Source organism: Empidonax traillii, unplaced genomic scaffold, assembly GCF_003031625.1.
Source record: "Empidonax traillii isolate 1590-97213 ecotype Southwest subspecies unplaced genomic scaffold, ASM303162v1 scaffold416:size516265, whole genome shotgun sequence".
In the NCBI taxonomy this organism is placed as follows: Eukaryota; Metazoa; Chordata; class Aves; order Passeriformes; family Tyrannidae; genus Empidonax; species Empidonax traillii.
In genome coordinates, this window is record NW_020955609.1 from 423,466 (window position 1) to 451,134 (window position 27,669).

Below are 27,669 nucleotides of genomic sequence, written 5' to 3' on the forward strand. Positions count from 1 at the left end.
AGAGCAGTGTTGCTGACTTTTGCTATGAGTAAACTGAAATTGTGAAGTGGACTGAAGTGTTTCAGGCACTTATGTGCATTCATGGTTAGTGGCCTTCTATTGCCGGTCACAGAATATTCCTTTCTGGGGAAACTCAACAACTGAATTGTAATATTATTGTGCAGCTCAGTGGTTTATAGCTATCTTTTCCCCTTCACAGGAAAGAGGGAAGATTGACCAAGCAATGTTGTATTCCATTATGAGTTTAAAATAATGTGTCACACTCACGATTGTGTTGTGTTAGTCCAAGCTGATATCTTAGTGAAAATAGTTCTGAAGAGGAGACTTGAAGTATGGCTTATTCCATTTATTATATTTTATCTTGGATTTGTCATGTTTTGAAACAAAATAGGAATCAAGTAAATAGGCTCAAATAACATGTATTTCCAAGGAGTCATCTAACAGGAGTCAAGATGTGTCAGTATTACAAGGTAATAAATTTGTAAGATACTTGACATGGTATGGATTTAGTGATGTCAGTGAGGTTTTTTCTATCAAATTAACTGGATACCTTGCTAGCATGGTATTTAAACTGTATTTAGGAGCGTGTGCGAGTCCTTAGTGACCTGAGGGATTAACTTGAAGTGCAAATGTATTTGTAAAAATTCTGAAACATGCAAAACTTTTGTCCCTTTGAGAGCTAGCAAAAAAACACTCAGAAGAACCCCAAGAAATTATTTGTGATAAGGAATTTCAGTGAAATTGGTTACAGATTAGGTCAGAAACAGGTCAGAGGTGGTGTGGTGCAGTTGTGTGGATTGTTATGTAATGGGAAAGTGTGTTGTCATTTCATTTTTATTGTGAATATAAGAAACTTAAAGGTAGTGCTCCAGCTTCTGAAGATGAATTCATGAGTCGTGTGGAATGAGAAGTGGAGATTGTTTTAACTGTAGTTGGTTTTAATAAGTGAATGAACTTTTTAATCAAGACTATATTGAAATTTTAGCTCCTAAACTACAATTTCTGTTGGCTTCTGTATTCTTAAGCCTAAAGGCCATAGCTGCATTTCGTTAACTTTATGCGCTTTCCTATTTCTTGTGAAATTGCTACACTTCTTGGAGTAATAGGCATCAGAATGTTGGATGTGCTCTTTGTGAACTGCATGTGTTTCACTCTAAGTATCAGTGAGATTTATATTTGCAGCCATGTAGAAAGTTTTATCACAATATGCTGTCTTTATCTTGGTCCTGGGTCAGCTGTCACAAGGGAGATTTTACTAACTTGCTGGTTTTTTTCATCTGTGCTAAAATGGCTTCTGAGGTGTTTTATTTTGTGTGTTTAAAATCTGTCATCTCTGTTAGAAGGAATTTTACTTTCATAAGGCAAAAGCTTTCAAATATGAAAGCATCTGAGGAAAGTGAAAAAAAAGTACAAGTGGTCACTTTTGATGAAAAGATCTATTTCTGTAACTTCCTAGGGAATTTTTTGTTTTTAAACAAAAATCTTTCTACTATCTTTCTACTACCTGTAGCTGTAGAGTGCAGAGTAGAGCACCATAGCTGATTAATGAAAGCAAACCAAAAGCAAAATATCTAAAAAGCAGACAATATCACTGCCATCTACTTAATGTCACCTCCTTCAGCCAGGAGCAGTATATTCCGAATAAGATGTAACCCTCAATTGCACTACCAAATAGCCACTGTTCAGCTGCCCAGGCATCCCGTTTGTGAGAGAAGGCTTTCCATTTCTTTTCTCCCCTATTTTCGACAATGTCATGCTGTCTACCACACGTTCTCTGTTCTTGTCTTTGAGATTCTGCGTGAAATGCTTGGAGGGGGCGTCATCAGTACAAAGTCTTCTGATACTGTAATACCTCGAGCTGACATGATCCCAAGAACACAAAATTACCAAATACCTGAAAAAAGATCTGTTTTACCATTGTAATTGTATTGAAAACTAGGAAATGTCATTGACGGGAAATAAATGTTGCGTGAAACTAGTGAAGACGCTTGTTGATGGAAATACTAAAGCTTTACTTTGGAAGTGCAGCATTTTCCCGTCCACGGACTCTGTGTGTGCCGCCGCAGTGCTGATGGCGAGCGGAGTTCTCCATCTGCTGGTGCGAAGGGGTGGATGCACCCCGCAGGAAGAGCTGGAAGCGACATTGCTGTTTCTCGAATGTAACAGTCTTCAGGAAACTGACTTCTTACCTTTGTGGTTTTAGTTAAAATTATTTCCAAACATATCACAAGGTAATCGTGAACTTATTATGAAAGGATGGCAAAAACTATTGCTTTAGTCACTGTTGGTTATTTAACTGAAGAATCGTTTGATTCATTGAACTTCCAGGTGTGATGCAAGCGCAGACAAGTAGGTAGGGCTGGAATATTTTTATAAACTGTACTTAAAAAAAGCCTCCCTCAGGTTTCATATCTTCTGCCTAAATCTCCCCTTATTTTTTTCACAAGTAGAAAGGAATGTTCCTGTGTGAGTGAACGCACACGCCTACTTATTCTGGTGTGGAACACTAGCATGTTGAGAAATGTGGCTTTTCTACTTTAATCAAAGGTTTTCCTGCTGGTTGATAATTGCACCTGGTGTCTTTTTATCTCTTTCCAGTCCAGAATGTCAGTAAAAATTGCTTCAGAGGGAAGCACACAGCTGAGCGGTGAACAGTCATGTTTCACCCATGATTTTACCAGGGCTTTAGCAGCCCTAAGCATTCCGCCCCCTCCCCAGTAATCTGCCACCAGTTTGTATACTGGGCATGACATGCTGTGGTGTGGAATATCTCTTCGGCCAGTTTAGATCAGCTGTCCTGGCCATGCTCCCTCCCAGCTTCTTGTGCACCTGCTCAGTGGCAGAGTGTGGCAGATGGAAAAGTCCTTGGCTTAGGGTAAACACTACTGAGCAGCAACTAAGCTGAAGTGTGTTATCGACATTGTTCTCATACTAAATTAAAAACACTAGCAGTGTTCCAGCTTCTGGGAACAAAATGAACTTCATCCTAGTCGAAACCAAGACAGGTTCAAACTCCAAAAGTCTTTTTTTTTGATGTTGCAGTGGCAGGAAATCTAAATCTAAACCAAATTTAAATATGCTTTTAAGTTGCTGGGTGTTTCCATTCAGTATTATGGAAAGGTTTGTTAGTTCTGTTTTGACAGAGACCTTTTAAATGTGTTCTAAGAAGTTTCTTCATTTGAAGTATTTAACCATAAAACCTGTTAACTGTGTTGCAGTTAACCCCTCAACATTAGCTTAAGAACCAGCTTCATTCTGTTAAGTGACCTTAGGCATTTGGGTTGTATTTATGAACTCCTGACATGAATATGCACAGATAGGCATGTGCAAAGCCAGAATTTGCTGAATTGTGTTGGAGTATTCTCAGATAAAAGATTACCTTCATATTTTCAAAAAAGAAATATGCTTGTTTGAAGTGTCAGGTGGAATCTTTTAAAACATGATAGCAATTCTTTTCAAGAGTTGGGGTGAGTGTGTCATTGGTTTGGGGTTTGTTTGGGGTTTTTTTTTGTTATCTAGGTTACCTAGAATGTGTAACAAGATTCATGATTACCTTTCTCTTCTCTTGGCTGTCTGAGCTGACATTCAATTACTGTTAACAACTAGCTCACTGTGTACTGTATTCATCTAGAAGTGGTGGATTAAACTTTTTCTCTTAGTCTTCTGTTGCTGTTTTACTGGTAACTCATGCAACATTAAAAATGTTAACATCTGGAATTGATGAGTTTAGTAATTAATAATGTAGTCAGTGCAGGTAAATACAGACCTGAAGTATTCTGAATTTAGTATGCTGTGTAGAATTACACTTACGAGCTGACAAGGTGTTGAAAACTTCTGGGTACTTAAGGAATTGGTATTCCTCTAGCAAATATGACAGGCATTAGGAGAAGCTCAGATACTAGGAGGGGTTTCCTGTTTTGATTCCAGAACAGCAATGTGCCATTGTATTTGTTGTAGTATTCTGCTTCGGCTCAAAAGTGAACATCTGAAAAGCATCTCCTGGACATGACTGCTTACTGGGCTTAGTCTCCCACCATGGGGTGATCTTAGAGCATGTGAATCCAGTTCCTTTCAAAATTAACTAAGCTGGTAAATGCTCCAGCTGCTGTTGGACATTTAGTTCCGAGGATGGGACTTGAACTAGCCCAAGGCCAGTTGCTTTGCCATCTGTTGCCCCCTCAAAGATATAACATGGGTGATAGGTTCTTAGCACAGTAGTGTTTTCAGTGTTAAGCAGGCAATGCAGTGTTAAGAGTTTACATAATGTAGACAGCCCACGTTGACATATTAAGGCTGAGATATGTTTCTGGCTAAGGCCAGCAACACTGGCTTGAGTTAAAATCTGAGGGGTGGAATTTTTATTAAATACTGTCTGCCCTGACTCTTAATAGTTCTGCTTCATGAAGTTATCCAATATTATCTATTTCATCACCCACTAATAGTTGTTGATTTGTTTATCTTTTGAAACTCAAGTAATCTCAACATATCTGTTTTTTAGGATTCGTTTGTGATGTACTTCTGAAAGAAGAACTGAGACTTCATTACATACCTATACTTTTGGGAAAACTCTCCTCCTAATGTGTTTTGCAAACTAATTGAATTACCGTAGAAATTCAGCATGGGAGGAGCTGTGAGTGCTGGAGAAGACAATGATGACTTAATTGATAACTTGAAAGAAGCTCAGTACATTCGCACTGAGAGTGTGGAGCAAGCCTTCAGAGCCATTGATCGTGGTGATTATTATCTGGAAGGATACAGGGACAGTGCTTATAAAGACTTGGCCTGGAAGCATGGAAATATACACTTGTCAGCACCTTGCATTTATTCTGAAGTCATGGAAGCACTGAAGCTTCAGCCTGGATTGTCTTTTCTAAATCTGGGTAGTGGAACCGGATACTTGAGTACAATGGTGGGATTAATATTAGGTAACCTGAATGTTTTTATTTTAATATAGTGTATTTTCATATTTTTAGAAGATTACCCAAGCCCTGTAAAACTTATTTAAAAATGACAATGCTGTACTTAAGGTCGGCTCTTGGAGATACGTTGTTAGAATATTGTTTGTTATCTATGAGCAGTTCACTGGCAGCTGTAGTTCAGTAGTGTTTCATGGGATTTTTTTGGAAGTGGCAATTCTTCCTGCTTTCTGTAGTCTAAAATTCTCATTTGAAAGGAAACGGTCCTTTTGTTGCTTAAAAGGGGAAGGTACAGTGGAACAGTTTTTGAAGACTAGAATTTCAGTCTGCATTTGCACCGTGTTTATGCCCTCACACTGGGTTACTGGTTTGATCTTGAGTTTATGGGAAGAAAAATCTAGATTGTAAAGGCTAATTTCTCTTGAAGAAACGTAATTTAAAAATAAATCTGTATCAGTGTGCAAACATTCCTTTTAGAATATATTTATTGAATAATTTTATTAGTGAGAAAATTTAGGGATGTAGACGGATAAGATGTTTAATCATTGTATGTCTGCAGGTTTTCAAAACTGCTTTAACAGATTAGCACTGTGGTTTTTCTTCTGTTTTCAAATACATTTCATGTATGAAAAAAGATGTAATTAAATATTGTTGTCTAAATTTAAATTTTAAAACCTAGAGAGAAAAGTGCTTTAAATCTTCTTCTATCTCCAGTGTTTAGACTGCAGAGCATATGCACCACCAAATAATTTTTTTACAAATTATTTTCATTACATAAAACAACTGCAGTTATTTTAATACATAGCTTTCATAAATATAATTTATTGACCGTATTGCATGCAGTTTTTCTTTGGTTGCAGAAGCCTTGCTGACAAGTAATATACAGATTTTGCTTATATTTATTTATATACAGTTAAGAGTTGGTTTGTTTAGTTTTTCAATTAGTTACTTTCTGACATTAGTTCTTATTTATTAAAGAGCAGAAATTATGTCTAATAGTGCATAACAAATGTCAGTTCTTGGTATCTGTGGCAGTATCTTTTGTTCCAGTTAATACTAATAAATTCAACAAGTTCCACTGTTTTGTGGAAACAGGAATTATGTTCATTAACAGGTAAAAATATAATAAAGATACCTACTCTCTTAGAGTGTTGCTTTGCCCTATTTGGAAGTGTTCCTGTTTGAGAGTAGCCACTTTTAATTAGATTGTAATATTTTAAGCTCAGTATTAAACCAATCAGGAAATATTGCTGCATTTTTTTCTCCAAAGTGTTTCTTCAGCATAGTGACTAATGGTATTAATTTATTTGTCTTGTGGGAAGCTTTGTTATTTCATTATTCTTTCTTAACTTCTGGAAAAAAATAATGTATATTGCTGTTGCCTTTGTATATTGCACTTCTGTCTGTGTATTTATCTAACCAGTTTTGAGTGGCTGTTAGTTGACTGTTGAATCCTCCCAAGTTTGCCCTCTCCTTATCAAGCAGAATTCTTAACCTTCAGAATAGTATATGCAGAGTTGAAGAAATTAAGCAGGAAAAGACTTGTCTCTTGCAGAGGGTGAGATTGGCTGACAACCCCTGAAGAGCACAGTTACCCTGCAGATGTTCCTACAAAGGCAGCTCAGGTGCTGATATTCCCTAGCAGGGCTGAGCAGCCTGCAGCAGCAACTGCTCAGATACTTACTGAAGGAGACTTAACCGTGTTTCTGTAGTGCTGTATCCTGTTACCAAAATCTGCTTAGTGCTGCAATGTGTTTTGAGTTCTAGGCTGAGGCATAGAAAGTATAAATGCAATTTATGTGCCTTTATTTTGTTACTCAGCTCTTGATAAAATTAGTTACATATAATCATTTTACTTCACTGTTTGTTTTAGGCCAGGGAACAGCTGTTACAGCAAAGAAAAATAAACAGATGTAGCTTCCTGAGGAATATACTATATTTATTTTTAAAAGCTCACTTTTTTTTCAAACCAATTTCAATGTACACTGCAGTGAGCAACAGAGAACCATGTGGGTTTTGACAGTTGCTGGGTGTCTTTCCATTGGACAATGTAGTGAGTAGTATTTCTGCCACATTGGTGATGTCAAAATGACTAGGTTAAATGATCAAATAGTTTGAAACTGGTAATCGCTTCTAAGTATAGCAACATACGAAAAGGACACCGTCACCCGCCCCCCCCCCAATCTCTACAGATTAAATTAATTGCTACGGATACTGTAGAAATGTAAACGAAGTTCGGACTGGGTGGTGGAATTGCCAGCTCATTATTATGGAAGAGGCCAGTTGATTTCAGAGAATAGTAGAGAAGTTGGTTTCATGATTTTAGAATAACTGACTCTGCTGAAATGTACAGCTGTGACTTTCCCAATGAAAGAAGAGAGCACGTTTCTCATCTTTCTGTTCAAATTGTGGATACTGTGATGTACGATGATGGGGTAGTTAGTGTTCTGCATTCTTAGATCTGATTTTAAGCTTTTGGAGCAACTGATGTTTGCAGGATTTTTTAGTTCTTTGTTTTCAGAATAAAATACTGGAAGGTATGTACATGTGAATTTTTGGACAGGTGATGTTGATGCATCTTTTAATGATGAGATTGAACGAATGACAATTTTTAAGTAAAGAAAACGTAAATTGAGTACTCCTGCATGCTGTAGAGTTCTTAGAGACATCATTGCCTATTACAAGAAAACAATAAACAGCGAGGAAGGGATTTCCTAAGCTAGTACTTTTTTAATGTGAGCAATGTTAAACTAAATTTACATGGATTGTCATCAGGAGGTACATGTTTTCACAAGTTCTGAGAACATCCTTTGAATGACACCTACCTCTTGCCTGCAGTTAGAGAGATCTTACAAACACTACCTATGATAACCTAGTGGATTGCTGTTATTTCACCCAATAGAAAATGTTCTAAACTATTTTAAGAATTGCAGTTATTGATCACCTCAATGGCATATGCAGTATTTCTTTTTGCAGTAAAACGAAACCTCTCTTACTAACCCTAGGCCTGTTTTGTTAATCCGTGTCCTAGAAAAGACAAGTTGAATTGTTTCATTGGAGTAACATCATTGAGCTAAATATTTAGGAAAGATTTAGAATGCAGTAGAGGATATAAATATAAGTTTTGTCTAATCTTATTGATGTTTACTTCCCCTTCTTTCCCCTTCCTCTCCCTTTTTCAATTCTATGCTCCAGTGACTAAAGTCCCTGGGCTATGAGTGCATGTTAAATTTAGAATCCTCACAGCAAATATGACTCTCTGATTCAGATTCCTTCCTGATGTGGATAATCCTCATAATACTGTCTCATGATTTCTTCTTCGTCCTGAAAAATAGCATTAACTTTTGGCACACAGATTTACTTGGAATTATCCTTTTCACAGGAAAGCAGTGTTGTGATTGTGATGAGTGACCATAACGTTCTAGGTGGAAATTAATTATTTTATAACTGTAAATTAGAAGCAGACTTCTGACTTTGCAAACTGCAAAATAGAAGAGCAGATAGGGCTAAGGGATATAATATCTAATCTCTGAGTTGTCAAAAATGAAAATTTTGCCATAAGAAAGCTTAAAAATTTAAATAACAAAATACAGACTAAATTTTTTTAATTGTTGTGTTCCAAGTAAGTAATATGTTGGAAAAGAATTTGTACAGACTTACTTCAGTGTAGTCAATGTGGTTTTTTTTTTTTTCATTTTCTGCATGCTTATGAAGAAAATTCATTCCATTGCCACAGTTCTGTCCCTGTTCTTTTAGTGAACCTTTGACCTTTTACCTTCCTCTAAAGTACTGGTAATGCAGATGCAAAAAATAACTTTGTCTAGCAGTGTTGGTAGATTTTTGGTTTTTGTATTTCTAATGTTTTCACAGATGAAAAGTATAGTGCTGTTCCATGCAGTTTTGCTATGCTTAAAGAAAAAAAAAAAGAAAAACCACAAAAAACACCATACTGTTTTTATTTACAGGGCCTTTTGGGATAAATCATGGAATAGAACTTCATTCAGATGTGGTAGAATATGCCAAGGAAAAATTGGAGAGCTTCATAAAATATAGTGATAGCTTTGATAAGTAAGTATCTAATTTGTCTAGCTCACTTTGCGACAACATTTTTGTTTTTAAACTCAGTGCATCATTGCTTATGAGTTTAGGGACAAGAGAAGAATGGCACCACATGACCAAAGTAAAGCTTCCAGTTTGTGACTCCATGAGGTAAGTTGAGGCTTAAGGAAGCACTCTTCGGAAGTATGGTAGTATTTCTGCTGTACAGTACTTAACAAAGTGGATTTCTGTGTTTTGGTGGTGTGTACACGTACACAAACACAGGTATGTACCTGCACATATATGTAAATGTTCTTAGGAGAGTGGCATGATGTCCAGGTGTCTTTGCATGTGTAGAGTAATTTTTATCCATTAAGTAAGTATTTATTGTATAATTATGCATCATCTCTCTCTGCAGCGTTAATTTTTTCTAATCTACCACTGTTGCTCTGGACATAAATGAGTAAATTTTTTTATCTTCATGCTTACTCCCTGAAGAGATGGACTTAGGAGGATTCCTCTACGCTCATAACACTACTCACTTTTACTTGTGGTTATAGTTCTGGGCTACAGGGCTTTGAACCTTATTGCTCCTACCTACTTAACAGTTTCTCATTGTTTTAAGTTGGTCCATAAGCATCTGGATCTTGGGCACTTCTGCCTCTGTGGAAGGGAGAGCAAGGTTCTGATTAGGGCTGTTCTTCATGAAAACTTCTTTCCCTGTGGGCAGTAAATTTTCCAACAGTGATTATAAGGTAGCTTCTGGAAATGGAGAAAAGCTTTTGAATTGTAGGAGTAGCCTAAGAATTGCACGTCCTCCACTTCTTCCAGCCATCCTTTTTCCTGTGTGATGAACTTTATAGCTGCCACACTTTTGGTTGTGTTGGGTGGAGCTCAGTCTCCTTTTTTCTCTACCGCAAACTTCAGGAGCTTGAGTCTGACCGCTTTATGGTCCTAAGTAACAGAAAAGTATCCATCTCTGTGTTACCTGGTTCTGAAGTCAGTTCTGTAATTGTAATATTGGCTAGATTATTGGCTAGATTATTTTACTATCCCAGTAGAATAAATGAAACTATGTAGGAGAAAATACATATGTTTCATTACTGTTGTTTTAATACAACCATTTATGTTGATTGAGCCTAATGTATAACAGAAGCCAGAATTTCTATGTCTTAAAAAAATGTGTGTGAAATACAGTCTCATGTGATCATTATGAATACTGCATTAAGTAGTATTGAATGGTGCTGTATTGAGTTGGATGTACCTGCTAGCTAGTCAATTCCTGCACAAATATTCCTGTACTTTTGCATTTATGTAGGTGTCTGTACTGAGACATACAAAAAGCTGGGTTTGATTGGAATGTCTTTCGAATCAGGTAATATGATTATGTCAAGAAGTAAAGGGAAATTGAGTGAAGGGGTAGCAAGGAAGTTTTGTTATGGTAAATTTGATTAGGATATTTTTGTAAATGAATAGCAGAATAGTGGGGGTTACACTTTAAAAAATGTGAGAACTGGAGAAAACCAAAATTGTTAAACTTGATATAGGTGAATGTCAGTGTTATATATGTATAGTGTTTAAAAGAAGTAAGACTCCTCACCAACCTAACAAAAATTATACTTTTGTGAAAGGACTTTGTGATACAAATCTACTTGGTAACAGCTGCGCTGCAGCTGACATGATAATGGTTGGCTGGTTGGATTTTGTGTTTTGGGGGGGGATTTTTAAGTTGTCTACATAGCTGATTCTGTCTAACTGCTTTCTTTGTAAATACTCTGTATTTTAATGTAGTTAATGAAGATGGTGTGCTTTTTTTTTCTGTTACAGGGTTCTTCTGTATTCTTTTATACTATATTAACATCATGTCTTGAATTTTAAGCTGACTCTAAAAGTAATGTGTTCTGACTCAGTAAGTCTGGTTTTGATTCTTGTTACAGTATTTTCTGGTATCTTCATTTATAAATGAAAGATACTTACGCAAAGTTGTGCGCTGTGGCATCTTGAACTTAACTACTGCTTTGATCGGCTTAGTATTTGGACAAAATACCACCCAAGGAAGATATGTGCGATATCTGTCTACTGATGAATTCTGGTATATCCCTAGGAGGGGTCCTTACTGTTTGAAAACAGATTTTATGGCGCACTGGTATGAATGAAGGTAATTGAGTGAATGTGTGTGTGTGTGTGTGTGTGTGTGTGTGTGTGTGAGTGAGTGAAAAATACCTTGCACTTGGACAGCAGCATCTAGCAAGGCACCTGGGGGACATAATGAGCACAGAGACCATGTTCTGTTTTCCTGGCAGTAACAGAGATACGTGGGTGAGGAATTCAGTAAAGCTTTGCTTTGCTGCTTCCTTGCATTCTCTCTTTAGGGTATGGTTTTCTACAGGCTGGTCTGAATGTTTTAAGCATTCTACTTTTGAAACGTAAACCAGGGTTTTAACCTTATGGGTAGGTATTGGAAAACTTCAACTTTGTTCCTGAGTAAACACTTGGGAATTTTGTTGTTCCTTTGCATAGACCAACAGGCCATTGGTTTTGCATCTGACTTTTTCGTGGAGCTGGGTCATGATGATTTTAGATGGGTTTTCGCCTGATAAAGCAAGATGAAATACTGTGTTGATGCCATTTTTGTGGGGGAATGATCCAGTGTTGTGTGGTATAATATAACTTTTTAACTTTATTCCTGGTAAGAATGTTGTTGAACTGTATTAAAAAAATTATTTCTCTGTGGTTCAAGCTTGACCAGAGACTTGAAATAATGTAAACTTAGCATATCCAGAAAGATTTGAGACACTCTCTTGACTTAAAGTGAGGGTTGTCTGCCTCTGGTAGTTGGTTATATCTCAGTTTTGGCCTCTTTAACTGTTCATCAGAAGAAAAGTTTTTCAGATATCTGTTTCAGAAAGGCAGATAATTCCAGAAATTGCTTGTATCTGTATCCATATCCCACCAATCTATAAAAATAATTTTCCTGTAAGTGGAGGTGGAGTTGTGCATTCTGAGAGATGAAATGCTGCCTTGATTTACTTGTTGACATATGTTTGACAGTAGAAGCATAGAAGGAGTTCCATCTTGAAAGCATCTGAAAGTGTCATGATGGTTAAGGTATCAGGATTTTAGGTATAGACTAAAGAAAATTCTTTGAGTCTGAAGTACACATAAGGCTCTCTTTCATTCTTAAAATCTTCAGAGAGTGCATGCCAATTAAGGGGAAAAAAGCATTCCTTAAGAAGGCTCTATCTAAAACACATATGTTCAGGCCCCGCTTCACCTGTTTATTGAAGGGGAATGTGTTGTCTTTTCTGCTCCCATTCAACTTCTAGACCTAGAATATCCAGCTCGGAGAGAGAGCCACAGGGCAAGGCTAGGTTGCCCATCTTCTAGCACCTTATCAAAAACCCAGCCTGGGTAAGCTGTTGAAGTCCCTGCTGTGAGAGAAAATCACCAACCCTTCTCAGGATCAAAAGAATCCACTTCAATGGTAAGTGACAAGAACCCTAGTACTGATTTTGGGATAACTGTTTTGGGTGAAACTTCTTCCTGGAATCGTGTAGTAGATTGTCTTGGCATTAAAGAATAGTCAGCCGTATCTTCCGTCAGAATATTTGTCTTCATTGAAATTTAAGGCTCCTGGTAGGATTCTGAAGGCTCAGCTTTTTAATTAAAGTAAGTTTGAAAGGCAAAGTTCCTAGTCTACACACAGAAAAGTAAAGCTCCTTCCTACTTCTCAGCTGGCTACTGATTGCAGTAAAATCTAAGCAGGAAAAGCAAAGCGTCTCCAAAACTCACAGCTTTCTCGGTTCAAATCATACTGATAACTTGGTTTCAAATAGTGCAAATAATGCTTTTATGTAAATTCTTGTTGAGGTTTAATCTCACTGGGGCAACACAGACTACAGGAATTCCAGTGGGATTCTTTGGTGCCAGAGGTTATGTTAAACAAAAAGGAAAGGAAAATAAGGATTTGGCGTATATCCATTTTTTTATTTAGAGATATTAGAGAAGTACTGCTTCTAATCCTATGACTTTTAGAGTAGAAGGCTGTAAAAATCCCAGTTGCATCTGCTCTTGTCTGAGGAAAAACTAAATGTTCTTGCCCCCTCAGAACCACACATGAAATGTATTTTCAGAATAAATCCCATGGTGGACACTGCCTTTCATTGGAAGTCTCTGATTGCTACAAATTTTGATAGTATTTAGAATTCTTTGATACGTTAAAACAAGTCATGACAACACTTGATACTTGGTTCCGATAAAAACTATTGCTTTACAAAACCCCACAGTGTAAAACCATTTTTATGCTTCAGTTAAAAAAAGGACCTTGACAATAAACTGAAGTGATAGAAATTTTTTCTTGCTACCCTGTGTGTGTTAACTTTTTTTAAAATTCTCTGTGGAATTGATGAAAAGTATTCCTTCAGTATCATTTTTAATTTTACCAAGGTTTAGATATGGTATCTCATGAAATTTAAATTTTGTAGACTGGTGTTGAAGGGAGAGTGACATTAATCAAGCATTTTTAGGAACCAGTGTTTGACTTTTTCTTCAGAAGTAATTGAATAATGAGCTTTGGTCTAATCAGTGAAACTGATGAGAATATCAGAAATTTTAAACAAGATGGCTGAGAAGAACCAAGAAAATTTTATTCAGAGATGGAAATGACAAATACAGGAGATACAGATTTCTCACTGTCCCTACAGCTTTACCTGGAAGCTCAAAAAGATGTTCAAGGCAAAATTACTGAGTAAATATTTCAAGAACATTACTTTTGGCTATTACTGTTATGATTAAAATTAGTATTACAATTGGATGCAATGGACTTAAAGTCTATAATGGCAGCTTATCATAATATAATATAATTTTTTCTAATTTCTGTAGTGTACATGCAGAAGGTGTCAACAATAGTAGTTGAAATGTGTGTAACTTTCCAACAAAACATGCTAGAAATAGAAAAACACGTGTTTATACATGAACCAAAGACTAGTTTAAAGAACTTGGAAAAATATATAACTGAGATGAACAATGGAGAAAGAAAGAAATAGATAAAATGCAGAACGAGCTTGCCATCTTGCCCTGCTATTGCCCCACTTCATCGGAAAAGAATTAAAAATCTTTAAAAATTGTTTTCTCCTATTAGCTGGTGCAGACTTTAAGTTTCTTAGCTAGTGATTTAATCTTAAATAGACATCACTGAGAGGATATATCAAGGAAAGTATTTATGGGGAAACAAGTGGAAAAAACCTTTTCCTGCAATATGTGAGAAGCACCTTTAAATCTGATTGATGTTAGCTCTAAAGCACTCTTGCAGTCAAGTAAAATAAGAGAAGCTAATGAGCCATAGGAATCAAAAAGTATTTCATGCTGTTGCATGTTCCTGTGCCATGTTATGTCACACAAAGCCATGTGAATATTGACATTCATCTGTTGTTTTCAAAGAAGTTAAGTTTCAAAACCTGAAAAATTGATTAAATGATATGAAAACTTCTTCAGAGCTTCTTTCAGTTGAATGCACTAGTTTTTAAGCAGGTTCTAGGAATACCTGGAGTAAGATTAATGATTTATGAAGTTTTTGTTTGGTATAAGAGAAGCACTGAGATTGTCTTTTTAATGCAAGTGGACAAAGAAGCCAGACCTTTCTAGATTAAATGGTGTAGCTTCTTAGTCTGTGTCTTCGAATAACCACAGGAACTTCCTTGACAACTCTTGTAGCTCTACAGACCAGATTTTGGTTTTGTTTCTTATTCTTTTTACCAGCAAATTTACCAGAACTTGTGGGTTTTTTTATTTCCTCTTTTACTCCCTTCTTCCACCATTCTGGAGAGTCCCTTTTTGGAAAGTATAGACAGCAGTATATTAGACTTAGGACAACAATGTATTAGTGTGGGACAGAAGTAAGTGTTAGTTCCTTGTCATAGTAACAAAAATTGTTTAATGTTTTATCACGTATTTTCAGACTCTACACATTTTGCACATTAATTTCAGTGTCTGGTTATTAATGTATTTGATGATTTAAGGGGAATTTGATATGAAGCTAATTCCATGAGTTCTTATGCTGGATTTACTATTCTGGTTTGGAATATGTATTAAAATATGTTATGGGTTTTTTTCCCACAAAGAGTTATGTGTGAAATTCTTTGTTCTAATGTAGTGTCACTGTAGTTCAAATGACAAATGTTAACAAGTTGCCAGCTTTTTCTTATACATCATTAAAGCTGAACAGTAGTCCTTTGTGCCCTAAATTTAAATAAATTTAAATATATTTCCTATTAGAAGGGAATTACTTGAAGCAGCTTGATGGTACTGAATGAGATGTCAGGCTTTTTAGAGGGTTTGAGTTGACCAGCTAGAGGAAATGAGTGTGGATGGGAAAAGAGCATGCTAAATTCATACTGAAATGGATTTTCTTTCTATAAGGGATGTGAACAGCAAGCTGAGAGATACAAGTGTGTTTAGTTAATGCAAGGATAGGCAGAAGTGTACTGTCAGATGATGGCCTGATACGAGTGTAGTAGCTGAGAGGTGTAAAATGTACCAGGAATGGTGCTGGTATAAAGAAGTAATTTAGTTCTTCTCTTAGCAAAGAATAGGTATAAGTAGTTTTAATGGTTCCCTAGTATTGGCTTTTTTAAGCATCTTGTAACATGTTTTATTGTTTCCCTCAGATACAGATCTGTGGATGCTGACAGTTTGGCTTTTTTTTTCCTTCAAATTATGTAATATTTTTCTCTCCACCTTTATTGAACTTGTTCCTTTTTAAAGAATCAAGTATGCTTACCACTTAAAAGAAAAAAGGGAGACAATTTGTGCATTCTTGCACCTAGTTTCATCTTCAAGAGACATCAGGATAACATCCTACATTCATGAAGGTTGTGTAAGTAGAAGAGCTTAGACCAAGAAGTGTCTTGTACATATTCAGAGCTGGAAGTAATTAAAGGTAGGCTTTGTGGGTGGGTGTCGTAGTAGGACCAACCAGTTAATCCCCTTGTAAGGAAATCCCTGTTATTAGGATGGGTTACTTTACTATACTCTCAGGTTTTTAATTAATATTTTACTATGACACAAATACTAGATTGGTGGATATGGATACAAGAGCAACAAACTTACTTCTTTGCTGTGTTTTTAATGGTTATTAATTTTATTACAGTAATAATACTTTATTGTGTTGATATCTCTAGGTAATCTAACTTAAAAACATGAGCAGTTACAGTCTATTAATTGATCATTTACTTAAGCTTCTGCAGCAAAGGCACAAATTCACTTTAAATTCTACGGATTTATTTTTACATTGAGCTGGAAGAAGAGTACTTTGACTATGTTGACTGTGAACTTGAGATGCTCATCCAGTGGAAAAGGTGGAAGCAGATGGTTCAACAGATGTTTTAAATGCTTGAAACTGCTTGGTTATCTTGGGCCATTGCTACATGTGATCTGTGTGTGCTTAATTTTTTTCTATGGCAAGTGCTCATTTAAACAGATTTTCTATTGCTGTATTATCTGTAATGGGAACTTAATTTCTGTTCTATTGGCTGTTGGTTCTCTTGTAATCAAGATACCATATTCAGCTGAAGAACCTAATGTGACTAAAACTTCTCTGGATTGTTCCACTGCTTTTTTTTCCCCCCTTTCCTTTTGGTATCTGATGCATGAAATTAGTGGGATTTTTTGTGTTATCAGTCAGTATAATGGTTTTGTAAAGCCACTCTTTAGTAGAGGTGAACAAATGGTAAAGAATACTTGGCATTTCTTAGTTCCATTTTAGCTTGGAAACAAAGATTTAAGTGAAATACTACCTCATCTTGATAGGTATCTTATGTGTTTACCAATACTGCATGTTAAAGCATTAACAATTTTGTTTTTATCAATACCATTAATAAAAGATAACTTTGTAACACAGAATGGAATGTGGTATCTCATCTGTTTTGATAACCCAGAGGCAACAGGAACAATAAGAATAAAATATACTTTTTGGATATAGTGATTATTAGGACTAAAAGAATTCGATGTTTTAAAATGGCACTTTGCCTAATATCCTTGATGCTGTTTTTAAACTGGAAGACTCACAAGCTTGTGAAGCTTTTGGTAGGTATTCTTACAATCAACTTCCTTGTATTCACCGAACCTTTGTATTTCAAGTTTTAGATAATTTCCTGATCAATTAATGGGGTCTTTTATACTTGAGTAGAACCAAACTAAACTGTACTTTTTTAAAAAAAAATTATTTGGGCAAGTTAGTAGAACCCTTTTCCAAAATTTTATTTCAGTCTGTGTTTGAAGGTCATCACAAATTACTAGATTAGAGAAATATGAGAAAATGGTACATGCCTTTATTGGGTCTTTGTGGTTCAGAGGTGCATGTATATTTGTCAAATCAGATTTGTCTTAAGATTCAGGGCACTGGGAAAGAGTCTTGCTGCATCACTAGTGAGATGTACATTACATGGAAGCAGTAACAGTCACTGTTGAATAATGTGACTAGGTTTGACAATTCCATGATACTCCAGTATCTAGGAACTCAGTATGCTTTTCTTTCTGGTATTTTGTCACTGCTCATTCTCATGCTCTAACACACCAAGCAGTTGGTTCTGTGAGAAACACAAATGAAGAGGGGTTGCTTTTTGAACAGTCACTTTGCTGTTACCAGAGACAGTTTATGACCTTTTCCTTCCCTTTTTTTCTACATGCTAGCATGCAGGCCAGTGATGTGTGAGCATTGCATGGCTAGGTGAGCTGAGTAGACCTCTTTGTTTTTCATCTTGACATGGTTTGAAGAGGTGTCTGCAGGAATTACATGTAACTTAGTCCACACAGTGTATAGTTTTGCTGTGGGAAATGAGTCTGTCAGGAACCACTAGGTGAAAAATTTATTAAAGTTTTATAAAAAACCCCAAATAAAACTTATATGGAGGAAGAAGGTATTTTTTGAAGTAAATGAACTAATAAATAAATGGCTGTTTTGGTCATGAGCTTTGTGTCTCTACAAAGTTGTGCTAACAACGTGGGGGGGAACACAGTCCAGCCAATTTAAAGTGCCCGTAGAAAAGTCTTTAGTGCTTAACCCACTTCATTCGTGTAAGTGTGTGATTAGAAGTTGCTTTCTGTGCCCTACTGGTTGCAAGGCATGGAACTAAATAAGGAATTCTCCTCAACTTTTACTGTATTTATCAAGACAACTGTAGATTTTCATCCACAGCTCACTTACAGAATATTTTGTGTCCAGGGGATGTTTTTTTGGGGGGCTTTGTTTTGTCTTGTATTATGATTCCTTGTAGAGTTTTGTGTTCTTCCTTGTTTTAAGAGGGTCTGACCACTTGCTTCGTGAGCTTTTAGGGTGGTTTCTAATAGGGAAAACAGTTTGTGATTGTCTGCAAATAAACTTGATGGGTTTTATGGGAGCATTCTGAGAAGATCAGAAGTTGTGAAAGCTGTGGGGTTAGGCAGGCGGGCTGTCTTCATTTTTCTAAAACTAATCAGATGCTGTCTCAAGGTTTAAACTGCATTTTAGAAAAGTACCATATTCATTTACTCCCTGCCCCCTCACCCTCTTCCTGTTTTACTTTTGAAGCCTACAAAGGTAATTCGCTCAAATCTTCAAATTAATTAATGTGGTGATGCTTGATTTAAACTGTAGGCAACCTGAAATGAAAGCTGTATCAGGAACTTCCTGATTGACCTGTAGGTAGAATGTAGAAAATACACGAAAACACGTTAGTCCCAAATGCTTACAGAATGTCATTGCTTCTTCAGCAAAGTGATCAATGCCTTGGATTTCTTTTTCTTCCCAGCATTTAAGCTTGTCTCTAATGTATTTCTACATCTCTGTGCTAATCTGAAATCACTTCAACCACAGTTCAGGCTGGGCTAGCTTTCCAGTTGGGTGCAAAAAGGCATTTTATCTCCACTCTCCTCCCTCTCCCTTTTTTCTCTTTAATCTGCCAGTGTTGTTTGTAGCTTTCTTTTTTTTTTTTCCTCTGGATTTGGAAGATTATGGATGGTTGACCGTAAGCAGTACATGTGAGAGAGAGCTATGCAATAATTGCTAAAGGGTTCTGGTGTCTAGCTATGCCTAGTCAAAGAAGGAGGCATGGCATTAGTTTCAAGATCAAGCATCCCATCTTGGAGGGGAAATATACTTGCAGCAAAAACTTCAACTTCCTGATTTGTTAATGGTAACACTGTAGATCAGAAAGTCAGCCAACCCTCATAGGCTTCAGCCTTAAGCAGTGAAAGCTGCTAACTTTTGCTGTAACTGAAGAAATATTGATTTGAATGTGGTCAGGTGGTATACTGGGATTTGCTAATGCTAGCCAAGCAAAAAAAATATTTTCCTTTGACAGTCAGCTATAAAGTTCATAAAATGGCTCTATGTATTTGATGTTTTTAGAAAAAGTCATTCCTTCAGGATGATGTTTGAGATGCATTGGACTTGAATACTGCCAGATGAAGTTTATGAAGTTTTTCATGCAACAGCAAGAGTATTGGGTTTTATTTAATATTTTTTCTTAAGAAAACTATAAGTCCTTTCTATGAGCTACTTTGTAACCTCTCTTCTTAAATATACTTGGGGAAGACATAAAGTTATTAATTGAAGGAGTTTTTTTACAAAATTGTAAGTTTTATTATGGTATTAATAGCTGGAGCAGTAACATGCTGCAGAGATTTTAAAAATGTCAGAAAATAACAGTGTTGTGGAGCATACATGCAGCTTTAGCAATAAAGTACTACCCTGGACATTTGTCCTTTGGTATTTTACGCAGTGACAAAGAGTTAGGTGCGCTAAAAAGGAGTTGTACAGCTTTCATTTGCTAATGAAAATGAGAACAGATGCTTCTGAGATAATCAATCACTTTTTGCTTTGCGTGTGGTCAAAAAATGTCAGAATTTTCCATTAAATTCTTTTGCGGGATAAAGTGGATTGGGCTTAAGGTGGAAAGTTTGGAGGTAGAGGAAAATGAGTTTTTAAAAAACCTAACTTATAAAAAATTGAGGGGAGCGATTAGGAAATAAAACTTCAGTGTTTATTCAACAGCCTGGATATCTCACATTGTTGATAAATGTACTATTTGAATGGCACTTCTACCATATGACTTAAGATTTTTGTTGACAAATCTATTTCCCAGAGGGTAGGTGACCATCTAGGAAGGTGATGCTTTAAGGCCTCTTCTGTTTTGCATAATACATAATTATAACTGCACAAGAGTATTTCTTTGGTGGTCCCTGATGTGGCAGGAAAAAACTATTAATTACAAATTAGCACTGTCTTAATACAGACTTTTCAAATATGTATTTAATCTTTCTTTATGATACAAGGGAAGATATGAAAAATATTTTTCTGTCTTTATCTGGACTGATTTATCTTAAAAATCCTGATTTGAAATGTGTCCCTTCTTTGTTCTTTTTTTTCTTCTTCCCCTTAGATTTGAGTTCTGTGAACCTGCTTTTGTGGTTGGTAATTGTTTGGAAATAGCCTCAGACAGTCATCAGTATGACCGGATTTACTGTGGAGCTGGAGTCCAGAAAGACCATGAAAACTACATGAAAATTTTATTGAAAGTTGGAGGCATTTTAGTAATGCCTATAGAAGATCAGGTGACTTAGTGACAATTTACCCTTTTAATCTTCTAGTATGAGAACTATATATTTAAGAAATATATAATTTAAGGAATGCTTTAAAATGTATATTTGACTAAGTTAATGTTCAACTAATACCACCTTAATTCAGTGTATTGTTGCAGTTCAGCAGATATTAATCTTTTTAATGAAGTCTTGAACTTTTCCATTAAATGTGTAGGAAAGCATCAATATCCTGCTTCTAACAAAGTCTGTTTCATACTATTTCCTGTGTATTACATCAGTCTCAGGACTGCTTTGAAACCTCTCTGCCACACAGACATTTTCAGTCAGTACTTCAAAACAAAGAAACCACCCTCTGGACCAGGAGAATTAACTTCAGAGAAATACAAAATAACTATGATTAGTGGGAGATTGTAAGGGGAGGAAAAAAAAGGGAAGAAAAATATTACTTTATTTCCAGCAGTTTTCAATATTGCTTTTCCATGTTAGATTTAACGCTTTTCAGACAGGTGTATTATTTAATAATGCTTCGCACTTTTATCACTTTTCATCCTTAGACCTCAAAAGGCTTTACAAAAGTAAGTATTATTCTCCCTGTTTTACTAATAGGGAAATTGAGAAAGACAGATCATGTGACTTGATAGCCTCCTAAATGCAGATAATTACTAAAATGCTTGTTGATAAGCATGCTAGTTACATACAAATAGATAGGGACTTAGAGCATATAAAGTGTGAGGAGCAGTTTAAAGATCTGGGTTACCGTGGCCTGCAGAGACACAGTTAAGGGAATGTTTAATTTTTGATTTGGCTTCCTAAAGGGGTAGAGAGTTTGCCTGGTAGGCAGGAATCCAGTTCTCCTCACAGGTGCAGAGCATATAGAAAGATTGTTACAAATGGCAGCAACGGAGCTTTCTGCCTGCAAGAGAGGAAAACAGGTTTTTGTAACAAGAAGGTTTGTACTCTACAGCAGGTTGCCTAGACAGATTAGGGAATCTCAGTACTAGATTGTTTTTAACATAATCGGAAAAGCGTCTGATTTGACTTTGAAAGTGGCCTTGTTCAAGGAGTAGGTAGGACTCCAGAGGCTGCTTACAATCTAAAGTATTAAAGTATTCTTTGATCTTTTGGAAAAATGAGAGAAAACAAAACTTACCTTGGGCCTTAGTTTTCCAGCTGCATCTCTTCCCATGACCAAAGAGCCTTATTCATTACTCTAGTGACCAGGTTAATATTTCAAGGAGTATCAAAGTCCTTTCTGTTGATAAAACAGCCCTAATAATTTAATTTTGAGGCAAAACAAAACAGTAGTTGGTGTTTGAACACCAGTCTGAATAGTATCGAGTACGACAAAACTGTAACCACTGATTTATTTTGGTTTTGTTTTTATGCAGCTTACACAAATCTTAAGAACAGGACAGAACACCTGGGAAAGTAAAAATATCCTTGCTGTTTCATTTGCTCCACTAGTGCAACCAAACAGAAATGACAACGGCAAACATGACACTGTGGGACTGCGTAAGTGTCTTTTGTGCTCGCTCCCTTTGGCTTGTACGGTTGTTACAGTGCCTGATGGTTGAAGTCTGGAAGTTGAGATACTATGCCACACAGAGACAGTTTAGGAAACCAGTAGCTCACTGATACGTTTTTGTGCTCCCAGTGCAAGTTCTGTGTTGCTAAACAGTTAATATCCTGAAATAAAATGATAGTGTTTCTAGTTTATTTCTTCCGCTTTCTTTTCCTTTTAGGTTCAGCTTCTCTATTATAGCAAGGTATAGATAAAGTAGTAAGCTAGTATTAGGCCTGTCATATTGCTATCTTTTTCAGAGTCTACCAGAAAAAACATTTTCTCTTCCCCCTGAAATGGAAGGAAGAGCTCTAAACTCTAGCTGTGGTATGATAGAATATTAATAACCTGAGTGTGCTCGTGTCTGTCTGCAACAGATATAATATCTATCTGTATGTCATTAGTCACTGAGGTTGGCTTTCTAGCTGCAATGCTCTGAGTAAATAAAGGTATTTAGATAAATAAAGGTATTTAGAAAGTCTTTGATAGTATACCTGTTGCCAAGGCGGTAAGGGGGGATGATAAGGGGAAGGGGAAAAACATGGTAGAGAAAGGTGTAAAGTTTAAATTTTCTGTCAGAGTGCTCAGGGCTAGGAGTAGAATAATAACGCTGAGCTTCAGTAGCATGTGGGAACTGAAATAAACCCAACAAAGAGCCTAAGAGATGACGTTTTTTCTCTCCTGATTTGTCCTGTTAACCAGTAACCAAAGGGAACTGTCCCCTTTGCGTATTTCTTGCCTCCTATGCATATTTTTAACTTCAGGAGTTGAGGTTGTCCGATCAGGTTGCATTGACTGTAACTTCTGATCTGGCTATTAATTTTGAGAGTGTGTATGAGCTTGCCAAGGGTAGTTCACCTTTACTTTTTTTTTTTTGCACAAAGTGTAGAAGATCTTCTCCTTTATGTAGTCTGTTCATTTGCAGGAATAATAATGTTGATTGTTTTAAGACTTGGTTTTTTGAGACCTAAGAAGTAATTTCCTGAAATAGCTTTGTTAATACAAGATTATTTTTTTCCTCTATTCCCTCCGTGGTAGATAACCTGACAGCAAAATACAGAGATGGGTAGTCAAACATTGGTCTTACTGTGATTTTATTCAGTCTAATTCCCTAGAACAGAAGAGAGTTTTCTGTCACCATTCCTAATTTTTCAGAATGAAAATAGTGAAGACCCTAGGCATTCAGAGCTTAAAAGTAGCACAATAATATGTTATAATTTCAAACACAAGCAAGTTGTATTCCTTGATCAGCTTGCCTTAAATGCATTATCTGTGGAACTTAAAGCTAATTCTGTTACTTGAGTCTCTCCTGCGTAGTTCTGTATTCAGATTTTCTATTACCCTGAATAAAAAAAATTTCTGACTGCTTCCCTGAAGGACTTCTTAACTCTCCTTCCTACCTCTTGAGACTTTTCTTTTTTTGTTTTTAGTACAGCAAGTTTTAAACTTTCTAGAAGTTAACTTTTTTTCTTTTTTTGCTACCTCTGTTTGTCCTTGGGACTTCTGAACAGAAGGGCAGGAGCTTTAGGCCTTGACTTAATTTATGAAATATGAATTGCTGGTAGTTACTAATTATAGGTGATAATTTTGAATTTGACTGTGAGGAGCTTAATTTGTCTTTAAACTTTTTTAGATGCTGTTGTCTTCAGAATAAAATAGAATATAATCACATATAACTAGCATTAAATTAATCTGGTTGTTTTATGTTACCTTTTGGCATTACCTGACATCAGTAATGCCAGTCCTAAACATTCTTTCTGTCTCAGGTAAAACAATCAGCCTGCAACTGAAATCAGTGTGTGAAACAATTTTTTGTTTGAACTACATCAGGGCATTTTTTTTAAGCTGAATGGAATCTTTGGAAATGTAATTTTCAAAATGATTTCTTCACTAACTTCTAGTCCCCGTTAATTTTATGCTAATTGGTACAGGAAGAAAAGTGACAAGGGAGAAAGTTGAACAGGCTGCAGCTTTGGTTGATGTGCTTTTTGGGGTTTACTTTCCTTGGAATTAGCCATCCGTAGCTCATTTAGGGCAGGCGTCCACTAGCCCAGCAGTACTTTATCACCTGCATGTCTGTCGTTGGAAAACATAAGGCTTTTGGCTTTTTTCTTACTTGTTAATTTTTTTTTGTGGTTTTGTTTTTTTCCCTTCAGGAATTCAGTAATTCTGATTCTTTTTCTGCTGCAAAGATACGGGTGACTTATGCAGTTGGTCAACTGTGGAGCACTCATGTCTCCCCCTCATCACTTAGATTCAGTAGGAGGGGAAAAGCATAGTGAGTGGAAGAAAACAGTGCCTAAACAAATGTGACTCAGGGGTAGAAATTGTTTTCCTACTGTGGCATCTTAACAGTGCTAGCAGTAGGTGCCAAGATTTGCCAGGTGCTAAAAGGCAACAGTATTTGCTGTATGATGTCTTAAATTTATTTTAATAATCTGTTTATGCTTCCTACTTCTCTTGCACATCTGTAAAAGACTTCTTTGTTTCTCGAACTGTGACACGGGTTTTTGTCAAGGTGACTCTATCCACCCTTGTTTGAATTTGCATATTGTATCACATACTAAAATTTCAATTGTTTCTGAGTGTTAGTCTTACTGCCTTGCAGCTAATGTTTGGAGTGTTTTTCTTTTTTTGCCAGAGGGAGATTTCACTTAGTAAAACTTACTTTTTTTTCATTTTAGCTCCATGTGCTGTTAGAAACCTCCAGGACCTAGCTCGAATATATATCAGACGCACTCTTAGAAACTTCATAAACGAGGAGATGAAAGCCAAGGGTATTGCTCAGAAGGCTCCTCCAAAACGCAAGCGCAGGAGATGTCGTAGGCGCAGGATTAACACCTATGTGTTTGTTGGTAATCAGCTAATTCCTCAGCCTCCAGAAAGTGAAGAAGATGAAAAAATGGAAGATGATAGCAAAGAGGAGGAGGATAAAGATCACAGTGAGGCCTTGAAGCCAGAAGAGCCTCCTCGAAATCTGTTGAGAGAAAAAATTATGAGTCTACCATTACCTGAATCTTTAAAAGCATACTTGACCTATTACAGAGAAAAATAACTTGATTTAAGTAGAAATAATGCCTACTGATAGTTCCTTTATTCTTGAAAATGTAGCATTTATTAAGAAGTAGGTGGACAAATTATCATTAGTCCTTCGTCAAGACTGAAGTACAGCGATAAGTGGTAACTTGTCTCTATCTTGTCTTTGCTACAAGGAAGACTTGCATTCGACAGTAGAATCCCTTTTTAAAAATCTATTTTCTTTAAATTTTGAAAATGCTGTTTTAACTCTGATAGAAATATATATTCCATTATGCAGCACTAATCAATATTTTGCATGGTAAGTCTTTTTTGATCCCTAACAGATTTGTATTGATAAAAGGATGAGTGAAATTTTATATATGCTAAATAATTGGTTAAAAATGTGCATCTGACTTGATGAACAATTTGTCTGTATTTATTATGATTAGGGAAACATTTTAAACATGCAGACACTTATCCTCTAATGTCCAAATCAGACCCTTTTAAAGTTTATTTTACTATGGCTTTGTTGCAATCATTATTACTATGTTGGTATAGATGTATTCCAACAACACAAGTGCAATAAATGTATACAGACACTGAATGAGCTGGCTTTAGTGAAATATGAAAATACAAGTTCTGCCATGTCAGATGACCCTGCTACTTCTGCATTAATCTTTTGCCAAAAGATCTTGAGACAACTAACAGCTTCTCTCAGAGCCTTAAAGAAACACCGTATTGAATAAGAAGCAAAGCAATGCTTACTTCAGCTCTGCTTACACTTCATTCTACACTGTCAGTATTTCTAACTAGAGGCAATTCCTCATTTGTGGGAAGTTTAGGACAGTACATTTTGTTTATTTCTACAGCTCACAGTATTGAGTCAAAAAGTTTGGTAATACAAGATTGTAATTTAGATTGCAGTCATCTATATTTACTGCTTTTAAATAGAGATAGAATTACAACAAAGTTTAGTTTGTATTGCTTATTGGGATAGCTATAATAGTAGAAGTTAGAATTTGTTCAGCAAATGCACTTTAGTAAGTGAATTTTATACTTAACATGCATCTCCAAGAAGGTAGACTTGTGCTAGCCTGTATTTTGTTTCTGAGCATGGCTCTTAGCACAAAAATATTTATAAAATCATATGCATCTTTTGGAAACCTAAGAGTAGCAGTGAAGCTGTGGGGACCCACAATAGTGCTGATTTAAATCTCTCTATGATTTTTCCTCTTCTAGTTGTGAAGTTACTTGCAGTTCTCATTTTTAACTTTGCTTTTACCATTTCAGTTTCTTCATTCTGTTGTAATATAGCCACGAGGGTAAACAGTTTATTAAGAACTTGGCATGATATGCATTAAAAGCCACAATCATTGGAAACGTTTGCCTTTTGGACCCAATGAAAAACATTCCTATTGAAATATCCCGTATGATATATTTTATAATACGATGACACTTTTTTTTGTATGTGTAAAAAAAAAAAAAAAAGAACAGAATAATCCCATCTTTCTAAAGCAGTAAATACTCTTAGTCCAATTGTTTATAACCAACCAGTATTCATATGGTCTAGCAGTCCAATATTGATTTCCAAATACATTAGGACTTTCTTGCGTCCGAGAAGGAAGATAAGACACAATCCCATGACACTGACTCTTTATGGTGCATTTCATGCTGTAGTCCCTGTTTTTTAAGGTACATCATAGTAATGTTTAAATGGAATTTCATGGAGGCCTGTTGTACCAGCATGTGGAGTTACTTTCCGCAATATATTTACTGTATAAGGAAACAAAAGTATTTGAAATAAATATTCTGACTTTATTTTAAAAGCAGAAAAACCTTGTAAGAAATAGTTTTCCAAAATAATGATACTGATAAAGTAATTGTGATGCTTCAGCTGTAAGAATTGAACATAATCTTGTTTTAAATGGGTTATTTTAGTTGGAGGTTAAATAATCTAAAGTTTGAGATGTTTGTCTCTCCTTTTCTTGGAATCTACATCCATAAGCTCAAGAGTATGAGATTACTAAATATTACTTAAGTACTTTAAGGACTTTATACAGGATGGTTTTTGAGAATAAATTTCTGCATTCTTTCATGCTGTATACTTGGAAAAATGGACAGTGGATGACTTGTCATGATTCTTCAGTATGTGAGGGGTTTTTTTTGGAGTCACTGAAAGAGAATGTTTCTTCTGTGTTTTATATGTGGATTTATTTTACACTCTTGAATTTATATTTACATAAATAAAAAGGTAGAAACGCAAAATTAATTAAAACTTAATTTTTGCCATCTCACTTGATGATGGGGACATTGTTGCAATAAAATGTTTTTTGTGGTTTCTGCTTGCTTGAATTTCTGTGTTTCTGTGGAAGTATTTTGAGTTATTTGGAAATTCAGGTAACAGTTTGTTCATAATTAGGTCAATTACCTCTTAATAAAGGCTATTCTTGAATTTCAGAAATACACCTTCTTGCTAAATTTTGAATTTTTCAGAGATGTTACTCATGATGCTGGAGAGCCCAGAAGCAAAAATTGAGCTGTATACTAAAGAACAGTTTC

The 27,669-nt window shown here is 35.9% G+C and overlaps 1 protein-coding gene across 4 annotated transcripts in view; it reads left to right on the forward strand.

The window, feature by feature from the left end:
- PCMTD1 (protein-L-isoaspartate (D-aspartate) O-methyltransferase domain containing 1) overlaps positions 1 to 27,454 on the forward strand; it is a 41,493-nt gene extending 14,039 nt beyond the window's left edge. For 3 of the 4 annotated variants that reach the window (XM_027894093.1, XM_027894095.1, XM_027894096.1), the window contains exons 2-6: positions 4,499 to 4,925; positions 8,882 to 8,984; positions 20,372 to 20,543; positions 21,920 to 22,043; positions 24,777 to 27,454. In XM_027894093.1, the coding sequence (XP_027749894.1) occupies positions 4,619 to 4,925; positions 8,882 to 8,984; positions 20,372 to 20,543; positions 21,920 to 22,043; positions 24,777 to 25,147 (1,077 nt within the window). In that variant the 5' untranslated portion in view covers positions 4,499 to 4,618 and the 3' untranslated portion in view covers positions 25,148 to 27,454. Of the gene's footprint in view, positions 1 to 4,498; positions 4,926 to 8,879; positions 8,985 to 12,280; positions 12,439 to 20,371; positions 20,544 to 21,919; positions 22,044 to 24,776 lie in introns of those variants that run through there. The other variant, XM_027894097.1, reaches the window with a different exon arrangement.
- Positions 27,455 to 27,669: the final 215 nt, after the last annotated feature.